We start from the raw sequence: 19695 nt of genomic DNA on the forward strand, positions 1-19695 counted from the left end.
TGGTGTCATGCTTGTGAACAGCCACCTTGGGGGGTTGCCCTGGGAGAAAAGACTCCTGGGAAATGAGTGCAGACTTTCTTTGCACGTAGCCAACATGTCCTCGGTCTCTGAGGACGGCTTATGAAGCCAGTGGAGTCAGTGGAGGTTTCAGCTGCAGCTGGAGTGCGGTTTCCCTCGGGGGCGCACGGCGCAGTCCCAGGATGGAGCGTGCAGCCAACTGTGGGTGGGGATAGTGGGCCCCGTGCTCTTGTGGAGCTGGGCACACAGAACAAGCACAGAAACCTCTAGTTTCCAGCTGTGCAACTGCAACTGGGGTCTGGCGTCTCCTGAAAGTAAACCAGAATTTTGTGTGTGCATTTCTCTGGGGAGATGATGTGTTCATCTTTCTGGGCTTTTAGAGAGTCTCAAAGGCTTCTGTGACCCAGAGGTAAAGTATGAACTATGGATCTTGGTGTTACAGGAGAATATAAAAATTACTCACAAGGGATTACATGGTTTACTGTCTGTTGTTCCAGATAGCTTTATATTCTTTAAGATTCATCTCTTGGATTCTTATCCTATTTTTGCCATTAACTTGCTTTATGATTTTGGCAAAGCCACTTTGCTTACATTTTTCACTTTTAAGGTGGTGTCTGTCCTCCCCCTCTGACTGAGACAAGCATGGCTGCAGAGTGCAGACGGGGAGGTGGCCCCGGGCAGCAGCCATGAATGTGGCCTCCCCACTGAGGCTGAGCCATGGCTCCCTTTTCCTGTAAAATATAGGCAGTAATAGAGCCGACCTCCTTGAGTTTTTGTGAGAATTAAATGATGTATTTTAAAGAGTTTAGGAGAATATTTGGCACAGTGTGAGCGCTCAGTAAATTTTAGTAGTAGTGCTCATCCCCGTGTGGCTTTTTAGCTCTTTTAAAGGAAAAGAAACATCAGCATCCTGTTGGGCACAGTTACTTCCCTGCCCGAGGGCTGCCTGGTGCGTTCTGTCGGTCCCTGGGACCAGAGCACAGGTGGCTCCAGCTCCCTGTCTGGCCACCCTCTCCTCCCTCGCTCCGTGCCTCAGTTTCCCCTTCAAGGGAGCGCTGGGCCTGTCTGGAGGTTAAATGAGGCCATCTGCGTCAGTAGGTGGGCCTCCATCCCCAGTCCCCTAGGCGGCTCTCCTGGCTGGCACGGCGTCTTCTGCCATTTTCTCTTTGTTCTTATTTTTGACAATTGTTAATGTATATGTATTATTTTAAAATTTAAATTATTAAATAACTTTGTTTTTTATTTTCAGCTCTATGATCGTCAGTTATACAGGTGAGCTTTACAAAACCAAAGTTCTTATATCTGTGTCCTAATGAAGAGCTGTGCTGTCAGGAGCAGGCGGGACGGATGTGTTCGCTCCCCGCGCTGCCTGTGTGTGTGTGGGTTGAGCGGCTGTCACCTGGCCCGCTGACGGAGGTGTGTGAGGGTCTGACCTGGTTGTGTGTGGGTTGAGCGGGTGTCACCTGGCCCACTGTTGGAGGTGGGTGAGGGTCTGACCTGGACCTGGCCAGCTGTCAGAGATGTGTGAGGGTCTGACCTGGTTGTGTGTGGGTTGAGCGGGTGTCACCCGGCCCGCTGTTGGAGGTGGGTGAGGGTCTGACCTGGACCCGGCCGGCTGTCAGAGATGTGTGAGGGTGTGACCTGGTTGTGTGTGGGTTGAGCGGGTGTCACCCGGCCCGCTGTTGGAGGTGTGTAAGGGCCTGACCTGGGTGTGTATGGGTTGAGCAGGTGTCACCTGGCCCACTGTTGGAGGTGGGTGAGGGTCTGACCTGGACCTGGCCGGCTGTCAGAGATGTGTGAGGGTGTGACCTGGTTGTGTGTGGGTTGAGCGGGTGTCACCCGGCCTGCTGTTGGAGGTGGGTGAGGGTCTGACCTGGACCCGGCCGACTGTCAGAGATGTGTGAGGGTGTGACCTGGTTGTGTGTGGGTTGAGCGGGTGTCACCCGGCCCGCTGTTGGAGGTGTGTGAGGGTCTGACCTGGTTGTGTGTGGGTTGAGCGGGGGTTACCCGGCCCGCTGTTGGAGGTGTGTAAGGGCCTGACCTGGTTGTGTGTGGGTTGAGCGGGGGTCACCCGGCCCGCTGTTGGAGGTGTGTGAGGGTCTGACCTGGTTGTGTGTGGGTTGAGCAGGTGTCACCTGGCCCACTGTTGGAGGTGGGTGAGGGTCTGACCTGGACCTGGCCGGCTGTCAGAGATGTGTGAGGGTCTGACCTGGTTGTGTGTGGGTTGAGCGGGTCTCACCCGGCCCCTCTGTTGGAGGTGTGTGAGGGTCTGACCTGGTTGTGTGTGGGTTGAGCGGGGGTCACCCGGCCCGCTGTTGGAGGTGTGTGAGGGTCTGACCTGGTTGTGTGTGGGTTGAGCGGGGGTCACCCGGCCCACTGACGGAGGTGTGTAAGGGCCTGACCTGGTTGTGTGTGGGTTGAGCGGGGGTCACCCGGCCCGCTGTTGGAGGTGTGTGAGGGTCTGACCTGGTTGTGTGTGGGTTGAGCGGGGGTCACCTGGCCCACTGACGGAGGTGTGTAAGGGCCTGACCTGGTTGTGTGTGGGTTGAGCGGGGGTCACCCGGCCCGCTGTTGGAGGGCAGGCATCCTAGATGGGCAGAGCAGCCCGGAGCCCCGCCTGGCTTTGCTTGTGGTAGAACCGCAGCGCGCTGCTTCTCTAGGTTGGATGGGGCTCTTTCTGGCGTCTGAGATTGCTTTTATAAAGTAAGAGCTGAGCGCTGCTTGGAGTTACCTCTGTGATGGGATACCCGTCGGTACTCTAATGTCCAGGAAAAATTAAAAATTAGCATGACCCAGCTAGGATGGGAGGCCTCCGGAAGATGGCTGTACCACGTTTTTTACTTTTTTCATGAAAGGTCACTCATGCTCAGTAACACATTCAACTAGTTCTCATTTTAGTGCTTTTTGGAGCCCGAGGTTACACTGGCAAGCATCTTTCATGGTGTTTTGTACGTCAGGAGGTTCTTCTAATTCTGATGTTTTCATTCCTTTTCAGGGGTCTGGGAGGAGAGCTCATGAGACAAGCAGGTAGGTCTGAAGGCCGAAGGCTGCAGCAAAGGGCTGCCCCCTCGATGAGGGAGGCGTGCTCCTGGGTGCGGGGCGGCCCATTGGCCTGCCAGGGTGCAGGGCTGGGTGTGTCTTTTCTGTGGAGGCGGCAGCTGTGGTGTGCCTGGTTTGCCCAGTGGTGCCTACAAGAGAGAGACTGAGAGATGGAGATTGAGAGAGAGAACAAGAGGAAGTGTGAGCTGGGAGGGGTTGCACCCCAGAGCCACTGGTTCTGGAAATTTCTCAGGAAGCAGAGGCAGCTGGGGCAGTGGGGCCAGTGCTCGCCTGTGGACCCAGTGGTCATTGCAGATCCCTCCAAGCACAGCCCCAAGGTGGACAGAGCAGCCCCGGGCCTGCCCTGGTGGACTGAGCAGTGCAGGGACCCAGAGCTGTTTTGGGCGAGCACAGGAAGCTCAGGTGGGGGCAAGAGGAAAGCTGAGCAGAGGCGAAGCTCCTTACACGCCGAGTCCAGGCGAATGTCTGCGCCTGATTTCCAAGCTTCTGATACCCGCCGGGGGTTAGCACAGTCGGGCAGTGCCTCGTTTCTCTTTGCTGATTCTTTCTGGTGTGTGAGGAGGGAAGCGTAGAACACATTTTAGATAGTTCCACGAAGTATTAAAGTGAAAGCCTGATTGCATTTCCCTAGACATTCCCGATGGCAGCAGCCAACCCCAAGGGTCCAGGGAGCCGGATTCCCCTGACACAGCTCCCAGGGCCCTGCCGTTGCGAACGGCCCGGCCCACGCCACCCTTAGCCCCCCGCTGTGAGACTGTGAGTGAATGTGAGTGTGGAGGCACAGCTGGTGAGGAAGCTTAGAAAAATTGCTGTTGTGTGCAGACTTTTGCTGAGGTCTGTGTGGTCCGAGCAGAGGAGAGCAGGCTGGGTTTGGGGAGCCCGTGGCCGGATGTCAGGGCTGTACCCGCCTCTTGTGCTTTCTGTCCACACCTCCCAGCCCTGACCTGATGGGGACCTGCCCGAGGCCTGCAGCCATCTACCTCCAGCCAGGCCGCAGGGCTTCTGTACTGAGAGCAACCAGCTTGCATTTCTGCTGGTGTCAGCTCAGTGTTCTCATGGGTTTGATGGATGTCACGGGAAAGTCAGTCCTGGAAACCTGAGCCAGTTTCTGTCAGCTGACGTCGGAGGCTTGGGACTGCCGGTTCTGCAGGTGGTCCCTGTTGGCTAAGACCGGCATGTCGTGTTGGCATGTAGACGTGGTCACTGTCCCTCAGATGCCTCCAGAGCACGTGGTGCGGGGCGGTCACCTTTCCGACGGACCCATGGGTGCCTGGAGTTGCCTCCTTAGTGGGGTCGAAACCATCCCCCACGTATCGTGGACAGCTGGTGACCTGTAAAAAGCCATTTCTGGATCTAGGAGCTTGGCTTGGGATGGGACGGGGTGGGGTGCCGGGTGCTCAGAGGGGTTCAGTGTCCCCCAGTTCCCACCCACGACACGGATCGTGCCCTGGAGATGGCAGTTGGAGGCAGTCCACGACCTTCACACGGCCTTCACGTGCTCCCCGTGTGCTGTGGGATGTGCTTTTAGGGTCACCCTTGGTGTCTGACCAGTAAGTCTGCACAGGAGCCCGTGCCCACCATGAGGGGGGGAGTTAAAGGGTTCCGAATCCCTTTGGCCGGCGACGGAGTTAAAGGCGTTCTGAGTCCCATGGCTGGTGGTGACAGAGTTGAAGGCGTTCCCAGTCCCCGTGGCCCCCGACGCAGTTGAAGGCGTTCCCAGTCCCCATGGCCCCCGACGCAGTTGAAGGCGTTCCCAGTCCCTGTGGCCAGCGGCGACAGTCGAACGTGTTCCGAGTCCCCGTGGCTGGTGACGCCCTCCTGGCTGCATTTCCTTCACCCCCCGCTCTGTGAGGCGGGCCCACGGGGAGGTGCTGCTCTGTCGTCTGCTCTTCTTGAATGTGTGGTCAGGGCAGCTGCGGTGATGGCCCCCAGGCTCCAGAGTCACCGCCCCTCAGGGGTTCTGCTGGGTGCCGGCCGCTGTTGGCCGCAGGGCGCCGTTGGCCTGGGCATTGCTGCCACCTACCCACGATGGGCAGAATTGTCACGAGCTCAGAAGGAAACCACGGAAAAGCCGCAGGTCCCGGAGCCTCCATGTGGTCGTCGCGGGCAGCCTTCCACACCGCATGCCCACCCTGGGCTGAGGCTGCGTTTGCACGTAGCCGGGAGAGGAGGGAGTTGTGGGTTCTAGTTGGGCTTTTTGATGATGGTATTTGGAAAGACGTGATACAAAGTAGCCACTCTGTCCTGTCCCTTCCTCACCCACCACACCCGCTGCTCCCTGCTAGCAGGCCTTGCAGGCTGCCCGAGTGACCGAGTGACCGTGGAACATAAACACTAATGTACTTTGTCCGGGTTTTTAAAAGGTGCCATTACCACGGTTTTGGCGTCTGGCGTCTTCACGCCCTCCAGGTTCTCGGTGCTCTGGAGGGTGGCGGTGGGCTCTGGTCAATTGTTGGGGGTGCTGGGTGCAGGGTGGTTTCTGTCGGTCTCTCTCCATCCCCAGCTCCAGCTTCCCCCCGTGCTCTGCCCTGGGGCATGTGTGCTGTTGGGGTGCATCCCTCAGGGTTCACTGCTGGGCACGGATTGCTCGGGGGCATCGTGGAGGACGGCGTCTTTGTGGGAGGCATCCCTGCTCTGGACCCACTGCCAACCTCCAGCTGTGTCTGCACCATGAGTGTGTTTGCTGGAGTCCGCGTTTGCACTCCCTCGCACCGCTGAGTGCAAACTCACTCCTGCAAATGTGGCCTCGCGCCGTGGTGGGCGTATCCCCTGGAAAGCTGCCCACGCCCTCCCTGGGGGCCCCTTTGCGTCCTGCACTCCCCAGCCGTGGCCACAGCTCCCCACAGCTGGCCCTCCTCGTGCGGCTTCTTCCCCTCCAGGGCCTTTGCTGGCCCCAAGAGACTCTGTGGCCTGCAGGCTCTGAAGCCAGCTGTGTCCCTGGTGACCCTGACTGAGCCTTGGTGTCAGCTCAGGGTTTTTTCTCCTCGTTCAGTTTTACACGTCGTGGGACATTTTCCCTTTCAGCTTTCAAGTAGACATAGTTCAGAAAGTGAAATCGTTCTGCAGAGCGTTGGTGGTCACGGCCTCGCATCTCCCAGTCCCACATTTTTATTTTTCCAAAAGCAACCCTTTCAGTTTCTTAGCTGTCTGTTTTCCTTGCTTCTGTATTTCTAAGTTCTGTGTGTACAGAGCTGTTTCCTGATATCCTTAGTTTTAGATATGTTCTTTCAAGTGAGACAAGACTCCAAGCTTTGTCGGGGTGAGAGATCCGTGGGTTCATGGGCTACATGTGGGAGACGGGAAGGGGCTGCTGGTCACTTTCTCACCCAGGCCAGATGATGGCACCTTTGCACCCGAGGACTCTGGCACGTCGGTGACATGCCACCCGCAGGAGCGCCCAGTGCACCCCGGCCGCAGGTACCCTGGAGGTGTTGAACCACAGATTTCTTCAGATGTTTTTTGCACATTTTGTGGGAAAAGTGGCTCAACCCTTGGGAGTTGTCCGAGTCCCCTTTGTTCCCATATCAAAGACATGTCGTACAGGTTGGCCTTTGTCATGAATATTCACATGAGAGGGGATGAGCATCCTGGGTGTCTTCAGCGTGGCCGGAACTGAGCTGCTTCCCCCGGTGCCAGGAGGACAAGCGTCCCCTCATCTCTATCTTAGACTCAGCGGCTCTTGCATTTCATGCTTTAGGATCAAAGGAAAGAAACAGGAGCTCTGTTTAGTAAAGCGGAGGTGAAGGAGGGGTCCATCAGTCAGGGTGGGCTGCGTTTTGCTCTTGAAACAATCCCCAAGTTTCAGTGTCTTAAAACCACAGGTGTTTTTTTATCCTGCTCACATGTGGATCACTGAGGGTGGGGGCCGGGAGGAAGAGGGTTATCTGGCTCTCGCAGCCTCGCACCAGAGGCGTCAGGAGAACCAGGAAAAGTTCTCTCCTGTCATGCCGAAGACAGGAGGGAAACCAGAGGCATCGGTGAGCCTCGAGTTGGCCACGGGTGTGTGGAGGATCGTGACTTAGCAAGCCGGGATACGCTGTTAATGGACTTCTTGCTGTGGGGGTGAGGGCTCCGTGCTCCGTCCCAGATGTCCCGAACACACCTGCCACCTCCCCCGTCCTCTCAGCAGAGACGTCACCGGTGCTGTCGTGCCTTCGCTTTTACTTCTGTCTCAAATCACACAGGACATTGTTTGTGCTGTTTTATGTAGTCGGAGTTCGTTCGGATTTACATGTACAGACACCCTGTTCTCTTGTTCCGTGGGAGTTCACTGGGATTTACCCACACAGACACCTGCTGCTTCTCCTTGTTCTGTCCTGCATTTCTCACCTTCTAAGAAGACCATTTTCACTTTGCCTGGAGAACACGCTAGTGTTTTCCGTAGTGTGTGTCTGCTGGTGGCACCCACTCGTTTGTTTATCCCAAAATGGCTTTTTTCCACTTTTTTTTTTTTGAGACAGAGTTTCATTCACTCTTTATTGCCCAGGCTGGAGTGCAGTGGTGCGATCTCGGCTCACTGCAACTTCCATCTCCCAGGTTCAAGCGATTCTCCTCCCTCAGCTTCCTCCTCCCTCCCAACCAAGTAGCTGGGACTACAGGCACGCACCACCACACCCGGCTAATTTTTGTATTTTTAGTAGAGATGGGGTTTCACCATGTTGGCCAGGCTGGTCTTGAACTCCCGACCTCAGGTGATCCACCCGCGAGGCCTCCCAGAGAGCTTTTATTTTTTTTTCTTTTTTCACTTTGATTCTTAAAGGTTATTGTTGCTAAGAATGAAACTTTGCATTTCTTCATTTGCTTGTGTTTTGGCACTTTAAAAATAATAGTCTCTTGTCTTCTGGAGAAGTTAGCCGCCAGTCTACTTGTTACTTTATTGGAGACAATCTTTTAAGTTTCCCCAGCTTTTTTTGAGATTTTATCTTTATTTGGTTTTCAGCACTTTTACCGTGATATTCCTAGAACAAGTTCCCTTTGTGTTTATCTGACTTGGGGCTCTAGGGTTCATACTTGTTCCATAATCTGTATTTTCTGTCGATGTTTTGTTTGCTTTAAAAAAATTCCTAGCCATGATCTCTTTGAACATTGCTCACTGGCCTCTCCTCTCCTTTTAGGACTCATTACCCACTTCTCATCTGGATCTCACTGCACTTAATTCTTTACGCCTCTTACCTCCCTCCTCTGGTATTGTCTGATTCAGTTTGGACATTTTTTTTTCTTCTTTTTTTTTTTTTTGAGTTGGAGTCTCGCTCTATCACCCAGGCTGGAGTGCAGTGGCACAATCTCAGCTCACTGCAACCTCCACCTCCCGGGATTAAGTGATTCTCCTGCCTCAGCCTCCCGAGTAGCTGGGACTACAGGCGTGTGCCACCTCACCCGGCTAATTTTTGTATTTTTTGTAGAGATGCGGTTTCACCACATTGGCCAGGTTGGTCTTGATCTCTTGACTTTGTGATCCACTCACCTTGGCCTCCCAAAGTGCTGGGATTACAGGAACATTTTCTTTGACTTAAATTTCATTGTCACAAATTCTTTCAGGTGTGCCATATCTGCCATTAAACGCATCCTTGAATTCTTTTTTACTTCTCAGAACTTATATTAATTTTTTATAGTTTGCATATTCTTCTTAGTTTTCATTTTTTTCACATCCTGGAACATATTAAGCATGGTTTAACGTCTTTGTTTAATGTCATCACCTGGAGCCTCTGTGGCTGTTTCTGAAGGACAGCGTATCACACACGAAAAGCATCTCCACCAAGCCACAGGAACAAAACATTACAGAAATGCTTTGAGGCCTGGAATGTTCTCCTCTCCCAGAGAGACTTGACGTTTGCCCTTGACGGGAGGTGGATGCTTGCTGTCGGGGTCACCTCTGTCGGGTTTCAGGATGTGAGGGGGTCGGTGCTGGGCTGGCCCACGTTTCACACCTGTTTCTAGGTGTGGTACTCCGGGTTCAGAACTGTGGTGAGAGCTTTCCCGGTTCTCCCATGGTCGTCCTGGAGTCCCGTCGTCCCGCTGGCTGGGGACGCTCCTGGATGCCCTGTTGGGGGTTTCTGGTTTTTGTGGCACCCCCTGGAGTCAGCCGTGAGCCGGGGAGAGTTGGCCCCTGCCGCGCGGTCCCCGTCAGGGCCTCGTGAGCTCTCTGGTGACTGCAGGCACTTCCTGTGTGTTTTTATTTTGTCTAGCTTTTAAAAATGTCTTAGTGGAGGGTTGGTCTGCATTATCCAGTCTGTTTTTAAAAAATATTCTTCACTTTGAAATAATTACAGACTTACAGGAAGTTATGAGATTAGTAACGGAGCCTAGCTGTGCTTCCCACGCTTCCCCTGCGGTGACTCCGGGTTCGGCCGCAGTGTTGGAGCCAGGACCGTGTGTTGAGGCCCTGCCTCTTAACTGGACTGCAGGCCTTTGCGGTTTTGCGGCTTCATGTGTGTGTGGAGTGGGCATGTGTGTCTAGTTTTGTGCAGACTGATGCCCTCTGTAGCTTTTTCTGTAACAAACTCCACACTCAATCAGAAACCTGCGTCCTTCCCAGAGACAGCCCCTGCGCTTTGCATTCTCACCCCCTTGCTGCCCTTCTAGAATATGCCATGATCGACTCATATGGTCGTGGCATTTTCTATGAGCGTGGTGCCCTGAGACCCCATTGAGCTGTCCGTGCGTTCACAGTTTGTGCCTTCCTAGCCCACGGTTGGGTTTTACCAGAGTGCCTTCAACCAGCACTCAGTAAGGTACACCGGGACTATTTCTATCTGTTGCTGTTGTGAATAAGGTTGCCAGGAATATTCACGTGCGAGACGTTGTGTGTACAAACCTTTTCATTTCTACCGCTGAGTCCTGTGTGCCGTTTCGTGAGAGGCTGACGCACTGCTTCATTCCACCGCTGAGCCCTGGCCAAAATTTTTTAACTTGATTATAAAATACATTTAAAGTTCACATGCAGGGTGCATCCCCAAGAAAGTTATTTTAAAAACTAGTTAGGACTTTGGTTTCCCAGGCTTTAAAACACATGAGAGCAGTACTGTGTTCAGAGCTGAACGGATTCGCACTGTGACGGAGGCGTGTCTGCTTTTGGTGGAAAGGGGAGTGCACTGAGTGAGTGATGGTGTTAACAGGTGCCACGTGGAAGGAGGTAAAATCGCGTCTAAAACTAAGTGTGAGGGTAAAACTAAAAACTTACGCGCACAAACTACAATCATCAGAATCCTCAGACATTTTAGGAGACATCGTAGGACAATGTCAGTCTCTGAAGAAGACTTCTTCGTTTAGAAATTCTCAAATCTGCACAGAAGTAAAGGGAAATAGTTTATGGGGCCCAGAGTCTCGCCCGGCATCCCTGAGCACAGACCCTTGTTTTGTTTTCCCAGCGCTTCCTTTCTCCTCCCTTCCCCCGAGTTTAAAGCAGACCCTGAAGGTCAGGTCCCAGCAAGCCCTCACTGGGGTTTTCTAACGGTGGTAAGAACTGGTTTTCTAGGTTTTTCTTTGTTGTTTCTTTTTGTTTCCACTCTTGGCATGTAATCCCCAGTTAACAGATTTTGGAAAAATAATTCCACAAGGAGATAATTTTGTTGGGCCTTATACTGAAGAACAGACCATGGATAGGTTGGTAGGGAAAACAGAGATGCAGAGTAAATGTCTGACCACAGTCGAAAGGTAAAAAGTTAATTAGTGTACAGTGACTTGTAAAATTGCCTGTGACGAGGTGAAGGGTCCAGTGGGAAACGGGGCAGAGCAGACGTGTGGCATTTCATGCAGGAGAGGAGCAGACCCACACGGCCGTGGACGGTGAGGGTGCCCGGCCTCACCTCGCAGCCAGGGAAGTGCCAGGTTACTTCACATCGAGAGGACCATTTTCCTCTTTTCCAGTTGGCTGCGGTTGGCGCTGAAGAATCCTGGTGCCGAAAGACGCAGAGCAGGGTCTCTCGTGGAACAGGAGTTGTCCGGTCTGTTCAGTTTGCTGAGTGGCAGTGTCTGTGATGATGGGAAGTGTGTGCGCAGGGAGGACAGGCCAGGTGGACAGACGGCCTCTGCGTCTGTAGCATGGACGGGCCTCCTTGTTCACCGTGACAAAAAATGGAAGGAGAGTTTAGTCCCTCAGGAGAAATAGTAAATACCATGAAAAAGTGTGCAGGAGACGTCCATGAGTGGGTTCCGTTGTCAGGTAGAAACGGTGGGAGCCAGAGCAGTGCGCGGCCGTGGGAGCTGCTGATTCTGTTCAGTTGTCTCTGTCTCGTGCGTCCCGGCCCCTTGGTGGCTGGTCAGGGTCACGTTTCTGGTCATGGAGAGAGTGAGTGACGAGCTGTGTGGGGAAGTGAGGCATGGCCTGCGGTCTGGAGCAGTGTGGGTGATGGCTGTCTGTCGCTTGGGTCCTGAGTGACAGGTCCAGGAGCAGAAGCCTCTGTGCTTCCTGTACAGCCTGTTACAGGGACGTCTGCAGCTCCCTGACAGGCCAGCCCAGCTTCTCTGAAGTGCATGTGGGCCTGGCCGCGTGGGTGGGTCTACGGCACTTTCTTCAGGCTGCTCAGTGGAGAAGGCGTTCTGGGCCTCTCATGGTGGTTCTGAAATGGTTCTGGGATGTTTCCAGCTCTGGCAGCAGGGTAGGTTGGGTGGGCGGGGGCAGGAGCTGGCCACACACAGCTCAGAATGCGGCCAGGGCAAGGCGCTGTGGCAGGAGCTTTTGGAAAACTAACATTGTGTCTGTCCTTTTTTCTCCCCCCCAGTGTGCGTTTTAATAGAAAAGTTGTCACTTTCCAAAATGCCCTTTCAAGGTGACACCATAATTGGTAAGTGCTTTTGTTTTTAATAGCATTTGCTTCCAGAATGACTTCAAATTAAAAGGTAAAAATGAACCTGTTAGGATGGGGGCGATAAAGGATTATAGCTTAAAGGTTCACGATATTATTAATGGGATATGTTGCCTTGAAGTTGCTACAAGAATCTGCTTGAATAATGGGTGCCTTCCACCCTCTTCACCATACACAGGAGGGCCCTTCCCCGCCACCACCTCAGTGCCCCCATCTCCTCGCTGCCATGCCCGGTGCCTGGGACTCTGTGTCAGTTCTTCTCCCAGGCAGACAGTCGGGAGATGCAGCGACCCAGGCCCTTGTGGACCTGGAGAGTGCTGGCCGCTGGCACCACGGACCCTGCGGGCAGAGTGCCTGCGGCCCCTCAGCAGCCCCCACACTGGGCCACCAGAGCACAGTGAAGGGAGTCCCCAGGGCTGTCGTGTCCCGGGGCTGTCTCAGCAGCCTCAGAAGTTAGGACTTTTTTTTTTTTGGATTGAATAGCCTTCACATTTGTTGCTTTTGCAGGATCTAATTGAGTTAAAGATTTGGGTTTATATTGGTGGGAGCTGGGGAGACCGTTTGAAGGAAAAGATTAGGGGTAACAAAAGAATGAAAGTTTCCCAAAATATGATGTATGAAAGTTTACAGAATGCTGGTGTTTCCCCCACTAAGAGCTTAACACAATTTAACAGCCGTGAGAGGGCCTTTTCCCTTCAATGGAAGGGGCCTTAGACTTACCACAACATGGAGAGTGTTCAGTTTTGCTTTTCCACAGATTCACCTCAAAGGTTACTGTCGACTTTAAGATTAGTATTAATAGAAGCTATTTTTTGCTGCTGTTTTTGATTTCAACTCACCACTCTTGCCTGGGTACGCTAACCTGTTTCTTTGACAGATGGTTGGCAGTGGCTGATAAATGACACTTTGGGATGTCTCCATCTCATCTCAAGTCACTCCCGACAGCAGATCAAGGTACGGTGAGCACGGTGGTTCCCGGCGCGGGGCTGTGGCGGTGTTTGTGTGTTAGTTACGGATGGTGTTTGTGTTGGCGACGGGGCCTCACGAGGCCGTTCCTGCGCTAGCCTGATAACCGACAATGCGGGCGTTCGATTTGGAATCCTGGATGGTAGACTCAGCGTGGTTTATAACCAGAAAATTCAACACAGCCATCGGAATCCAAATGTTTAATTTTTTATTGTTTCTGACTGTATTGATTATAGTCACCTTTGAGACACTTGTTCTGCATCGATAGTCGCTGTGCTCCATTAAGTTCTGTGTCCTTAGCATCCGAGGTTTGGAAACTCCCTTTACGGTGCTCCTGGGCAGATGAGAAAACAGCACCCCAGGACCTCTGTCCACATGCATTGACCTAGTCATGTTGTGTGGGTGCCAGTGTGTGTGCCCGTCCGCAGCCACCTGCCCTCCCCTCCCATCCTGGGGGGTACAGGTAGACTTGGACTCACAGAGCTGTACCACTGATCTCATTGCATAGACAACAAACCATGGGCCTGGTGCAGAGGCGGGTGGATCACTCAAGGTCAGGAGTTCGAGGCCAGCCTAGCCAACATGGTGAAACCGCATCTCTACTAAAAATACAAAAATTAGCGGGTTGAGGTGGCGCATGCCTGTAGTCCCAGCTACTCAAGAGGCTGAGGCAGGAGAATTGCTTGAACTTGGGAAGCGAAGGTTGCAGTGAGCCAAGATCGCGCCACTGCACTCCAGCCTGGGTGACAGAGCAAGACTGTCTCAAAGAAAGAAAGAAAGAAACCATGGTTACCAACATTGACTAGGTTTTGATACTGAGGATGAAGAACAGAAGTACATTAAGGTGTCTTGTAATTCTCTGACTTCCTCCATGCTTGGCATTTCTTTTTCCTTAGCGTCTTCAATTTCCTTAATTTTTTTTTCCTTAAGTAACTTGAATGTTCTGTAGGATCCAAGTACACTTCTATTAATTGAATTTTAATGCATCATGATCAGTGCCTCAAAATTTTCTTTCAAAAGTCCATGATTAATTCACGCCTGCCGTGATGCTGGTATACTTTGCCCCTGGGATTGGCACAGATGGTGACTTGTGGAATGCAGCCCTCTGTGGAAGACGCACCTTCTCTGCTCACAGCCCCGCCTGCCCTGTGCCCAGTGCCTCTCCAAGGCTGCTCTGTTGGCCTCGGCTCCCGGGCTTTGGGGGAGCAGTGGAAAGAACACGTGGGTTCAGTGTTTGCCACTTGCTGGCTGTGTGCTCATGAAAGGCTCCTCCGTAAGTGGCAGAGGTGGGGGTTCGAGGAGACTGGCACTGAGCCCCACACGCGGTGGGACTGGTGACTCTCCGCACGCTCCTGCTCTGTAGCAATTGCCATCCCTCCCACCATGGCTCCTGGTGGCCTTGGGATGGGTTCCCGAGGGTCTCCTGCTGTCCAGCCCCAACTCCTGTTCCCAGTGCCCCCCCCCCCCCGCCGAGGCCTGTGTCTCTACTTGAGGCTGACGTGGGTTGGCCTGGAGGCCCTGCCCCATTACTCTGGGTGCATAATGTATGCCTTTTCCTTCATACCTGTTTCTGGGAAAGAAAAAAATGCTCCATTTTATTACTGCTCCATATTAGAAGACAGGGAGTGTGGAAAGAACAATCAGGTTGTCCGTTCAGTTTCTTAGTTGTAGTGAAGCGATGCGTGTGTCTGACAGACGCTGGCGGGCAGCCGTGCTGGAAAAGGAGCAGCATGACTTAGGGGTTCTCTCAGTTTGGTTCTAAAGTCATCGCTGTGCCTGAACCTCAGGGTGACCTGCTGTGTCCCTGGCCGGGGGCTTCTCCGACCTCAGGGTGACCCGCTGTGTCCCTGGCCGGGGGCTTCTCCGACCTCAGGGTGACCCACCGTGTCCCTGGTCTTGGGCTTCTCCGACCTCAGGGTGACCCACGGTGTCCCTGGTCAGGTGCTTCTCTGATCTCAGGGTGACCTGCTGTGTCCCTGGCCGGGGGCTTCTCCGACCTCAGGGTGACCCGCTGTGTCCCTGGTCTCGGGCTACTCTGACCTCAGGGTGACCCACCGTGTCCCTGGTCTTGGGCTTCTCCGACCTCAGGGTGACCCGCTGTGTCCCTGGTCTTGGGCTGCTCTGACCTCAGGGTGACCCACGGTGTCCCTGGTCAGGTGCTTCTCTGACCTCAGGGTGACCTGCTATGTCCCTGGCCAGGGGCTTCTCCGAGCAGAGCTGCTGTGTGCTCACTGTGCTGCCTTTGTTTTAGGATGCAGCAGTCTCAGCCCTGGCCACTCTCTGCAGTGAATATTACATGAAGGAGCCGGGGGAGGCAGATCCCGCAATTCAGGGTGAGTGGGGGCCCTTTCCTTGAAGGCTGCAGGGGCTTCCAACAGGAAGCTGCTCGGGGAGTGTCTGGGCACGGAGGAGGCCTCAGCTGTGCAGGGGAGCAGAGCCACCACCATCACGGCTGGAGCGGGACTGTTCGGGTCTCAGGTTCCCGGCTGAGGACCTCTGGGCAGGTCCCACAGCCGCCCAGGGTGTTGCCCTCTGTTGACGGCACCCTGGCAGCTGGTCCTGGAGCACAGTGTTCCTCACACTTTCAGTTGTGTTTTCTTACATTTATTTATTTAATTTTTTCAGACAGTCTGGTTCCGTCACCCAGGCTGGAGTGGCGTGGCATGATTCGGCTCACTGCAGTCCCCGCCTCCCGGGTTCAAGCAATTCTCCTGCCTCAGCCTCCCGAGTAGCTGGGATTACAGGTGCCCGCCATCACACCCGGCTAATTTTTTGTATTTTTAGTAGAGACAGGGGTTTCTCCATGTTGGTCAGGCTGGAATCGAACTCCTGACCTCAGCTGATCCACCCGCCTCAGCCTCCCAAAGTTCTGGGATTACAGGTGTGAGCCTCTGTGCCCGGCCAGTGTTTTTAGAATTTTTGCGCACACCGTGACATTTTTCTGGTGTGTGTTCTTCACTTGTTAATATATTTTGCTGTTTTTTCCTTTTTTGTGAAAGTAGCATAAGGCTGGCTTTACTGTGTCCCGTGTGTGGCCGCCCTGCCGCCTCACTGTACATCCTGCGCCCCCTGTCCTGTGCGTGGCCGCCTCACTGTACGTCCTGCACCCCCATGCTGAAGTTCAGGCTCATTTATCGCACATCATGTATCTGTTTGAAGGATCTGCTTCCTGAATCGTACTTTTTATTTTTAAAGTGTCACATGCACGTATGTTGGCCCACAGTGTTCCTCTATGTCATATGATAGAACATGTATTAATCACATCAAAAGTGTGTGAATCATCACTTAAAATTATTATAAGTATATAAAAATCATGCATTAGCTTGGCATGGTGGCACACGCCTGTAACCCCAGCTACTTGGGAGGCTGAGTGTGAGTTTGAGGCTGCAGTGAGCTAAGATTGCACCACTGCACTCTAGCCTGGGTGACAGAATGAGACTCTTGTCTCAAAAAAAAAAAAAAAAAATTCTCTTTTTGATTCCTATTTTGAGGTAGGCCACTTTGGAAATGTGTCTGCTTTGGGAACCTTTGTTGACCGTGGCTTTGCTCCTGTTTTGGGGCACACGTCGGGTGTGACTGTACACGATGGGCAGCAGAGGCCTCTCTTCACACTCGTCACTTCCTTTCAGAGAAGCTGATCACGCAGTACCTGGCCGAGCTTCGGAGTCCCGAGGAAATGACTCGCTGTGGCTTCTCGTTGGCCTTGGGCGCTCTTCCAGGCTTCCTTCTGAAAGGCCGGCTCCAGCAGGTGAGACTCTGGCTACGCACAGCGGACGGGGCCTGGGGCGAGGGTGTGGGAGCAGCGGACGGGGCCTGGGGCGAGGGTGTGGGAGCCTTGTGTGTTGGGGCATGAGGTAGGCCCAGCCATTAGTAAATCCACTCAGTGATTGCAGCTGGGAGGGGATTCCTGGAAATTGGCACTTGTGGCCAGGAGAAAGGGGGCAGAGGGCACCCAAGGTCTGTGGCCCCTCAGGGCCCTGGCGAACCCTTTCCTGTCAGAGGACAGACTTTGAAAAGCTGAATTCTGGGAGGGAGGAGGTGTTTGTAGAAGCAGCTGCTGAGAGTGAGGAGAACACAGTTGTCTTTGTGCGTTTGTGGAGCCGGGTCCTGTTCTGGCTGTAGCCGCGCATCCAGGCCGGGGCAGAGGCGGCTCCACGTCCTCCCACAGGTCAGCCCCACGCTGGCCTCGGCAACCTGCTGTCTCACGCAGTTGAAACACAGATAACTGTGAAACAGGATCACTTGGAGACATGACAGATGAGGCTGTTGAGACCCAGCTGCTTCCTTTGTCCCATACCCCAGGTGTCAGCATAGGACAAAAGGGGGACCTCAGGTAGGGCGCGACCAGACTGCCAGTGACGCCCTGGGGTGGGGGCTGACTGTGGAGAGGCTGGAGGTGACCCCTCTCTGGGTGTCCTTCCTGGGCTCCACCGGGGGCCATGGGTGGCCCCTGGAGGAAGGTGGTGCCAGGAGCTGCCTGTCACATGGTGCGGGGTCTGTGGCTCCGGGCCGACATCACCACCTCCCTAGAGTGCACTTCGTTATAGCTTATGGTTCTTCCATGATTCTTTATTGCTTTCCAGGTTCTCGCAGGTTTAAGAGCAGTTACCCACACTTCTCCCGAGGACGTAAATTTCCCTGAGTCGAGGAGAGATGGCTTGAAGGCCATTGCTAGGTGAGTCCCAGCAGTTCCTCCCTAAAGTCGTAAGTCTCTGAAAGGCCAAGAAATGAACGCTAAGGAGGATGTTTTTGCTCAGAGGCAGGATTTATGATTCTTCACTTCCTGGGTTTCCTCTCTTCAGAGGATTGCCAGTCCCAGGTCCTGGAGGCTCCTTCAGTCTCTTGCTGTCATAGTCATAGTGAATGTTAAACATCTTTAGCAACACTGGGCCCCTTTGAGAATTGGGGAACGTGTCCTGGCCCAAGGTTGGCAAAGAGGAGGTGACCCTGCCAGCCAGTGTTTGGAATGATCTCCACCCTCGTTGACAGACACGCACCTGGGGCCATGCCATACGCCCTCTCCTCCCTGCAGGCATACAAGAGCAGCAGCCCCATGGGGGTCATGCACGCCCCCTTCTTTCCTATGCCAGCATCCGTCCCCTCTAGTCAGGGTGGGAAGTGGGAGGGACCAGCCGTAGGGGGTGTCCCCGTCCACCTTTCAACAAGAGAGACGGCAGAGCGTGACCTCGGGGAAGCACGTCCCACGTTCTGTAGGTGTGGAAGGAGCTCTGGATTTCTGGTGTACCCGAGGGTCCTGGACTGTTCTGAGTGTGTCTTCTCAGGATCGGGAACACACATCAGACTCTGTGGCGTGGAAGGCGAGGCTCACAGATGTTTGTTAGCTCAGACGTTTTAAATTTTTAGGATTTGCCAGACTGTTGGTGTGAAACCAGGAGCCCCAGACGAAGCTGTGTGCAGAGAGAACGTTTCCCAGATTTACTCCACGCTGCTGGGCTGCATGAACGACTACACCACGGACAGCAGAGGGGACGTGGGCGGCTGGTACGTGCGCAGCCAGGGGACGTGGGCGGCTGGTACGTGCGCAGCCGGGGGACGTGGGCGGCTGGTACGTGTGCAGCAGGGGGACGTGGGCGGCTGGTACGTGTGCAGCAGGGGGACGTGGGCGGCTGGTACGTGCGCAGCCGGGGGGGACGTGGGTGGCTGGTACGTGCGCAGCAGGAGGGGACGTGGGCGGCTGGTAAGTGCGCAGCCGGGGGACGTGGGCGGCTGGTAAGTGCGCAGCAGGGGGGGGGACGTGGGCGGCTGGTACGTACGCAGCAGGTGGGGAGCACTTCCTCGGAGAAGCCCGTCTGTTCCATGGAAACTGGGAGGCCCTGGGCTTTTCTGCAGGGAGAAATCTTCGTAGAGTGCCGTATTTTGCGTTTTAAAGGCTCTTGGGAAGACGACCTGTTCTCTGCTCCCGGGTGAGCCTGCGTAGCGGGGCTTTGCAGGTCCTTGTCCAGCCTGTCCTCAGGTGTTGGGCCTGCGTCATCCTCATTGACTGGGTGTGAGGGAGGACGCGTCTTCAGTGAAAGGCTGGCGGCTGCTTACATTGGGTTTTGCCAGCATTTCTCGCTGAAGTGGGATTGATAATCCCTGAAACTCCTGTGTGTGCAGGATGCCTCGGGGCCCCCGTATATGCGGCTGTGGGTCTCCCTTCCCTGCACACGTTCCTGTAGCATGCAGGGAACCTCTGCAGACCCTGTGACTTTTCTCCCTGGCAGTGTGCCTGGGCTCTGTGTGGGGTTAGTCACTGGTGTTGAATTGGCACAGCCTGCCAGCGTGGTTGTAGAACCGGGGTTGGGAACTCCCTCTCAAGCTGGGTGTCTCTGCTTCTCCTTGTCCCATCAGGGTCCGCAAGGCCGCCATGACCGGTCTGATGGATGTGACACTTCTGCTGGCTCGGAGCCAGCCTGAGCTGATCGAGGCCCACATGTGAGTGTCACGTCGCAGCTCTTCTGCATCCTAGAGGGCATCCCCAAGCTTGGGGAGGCTGGTGGGGCGGGCAGTCCTGGTGCTCAGTGGCATGTGCATTGCTGGGCACACATCTTCCTCCCAGAGAGTCTCTCTGGTCTGTGACCTCAGGTTTGTGCAGGCCCCTCCTCCTGCCCCTGTAGCCGTGGCTTGAGCTGGGGCCCCTCCTTCTCTGCCCAGTGCCCCCAGGACAAGGCTCTGCTCCCCAGCCTGGGCCTCCCCCAGTGCTCTGGCCAGTTTGATGACAACCAGCATCCCAGGTTAGGGCTGGGCTGGAGGTGGGGACTGCTCAGCTTAGGACCCTGAACCTGGGGGTCTGATCCTGCCAGGACCAGCTGAGCCATCACTCAGTTCCCTGCACCTGAGGCTGCCA

General features: G+C 54.4%; 1 protein-coding gene across 2 annotated transcripts in view; it reads left to right on the top strand.

Annotated features, from left to right (window-relative positions):
- The window catches only part of TBCD (tubulin folding cofactor D), a 183903-nt gene that overhangs the window by 150362 nt on the left and 13846 nt on the right, over positions 1–19695 (top strand). For both annotated transcript variants that reach the window (XM_008013393.3, XM_073005522.1), the window contains exons 22-30: positions 1268–1290; positions 3014–3045; positions 11799–11861; positions 12760–12836; positions 15100–15181; positions 16478–16596; positions 17432–17523; positions 18213–18350; positions 19200–19283. In XM_008013393.3, coding sequence (XP_008011584.3) covers positions 1268–1290; positions 3014–3045; positions 11799–11861; positions 12760–12836; positions 15100–15181; positions 16478–16596; positions 17432–17523; positions 18213–18350; positions 19200–19283 — 710 coding nt within the window. The remainder of the gene's footprint in view (positions 1–1267; positions 1291–3013; positions 3046–11798; positions 11862–12759; positions 12837–15099; positions 15182–16477; positions 16597–17431; positions 17524–18212; positions 18351–19199; positions 19284–19695) is intronic.

This window comes from Chlorocebus sabaeus, chromosome 16 (genome assembly GCF_047675955.1).
Source record: "Chlorocebus sabaeus isolate Y175 chromosome 16, mChlSab1.0.hap1, whole genome shotgun sequence".
Taxonomy (NCBI): domain Eukaryota; kingdom Metazoa; phylum Chordata; class Mammalia; order Primates; family Cercopithecidae; genus Chlorocebus; species Chlorocebus sabaeus.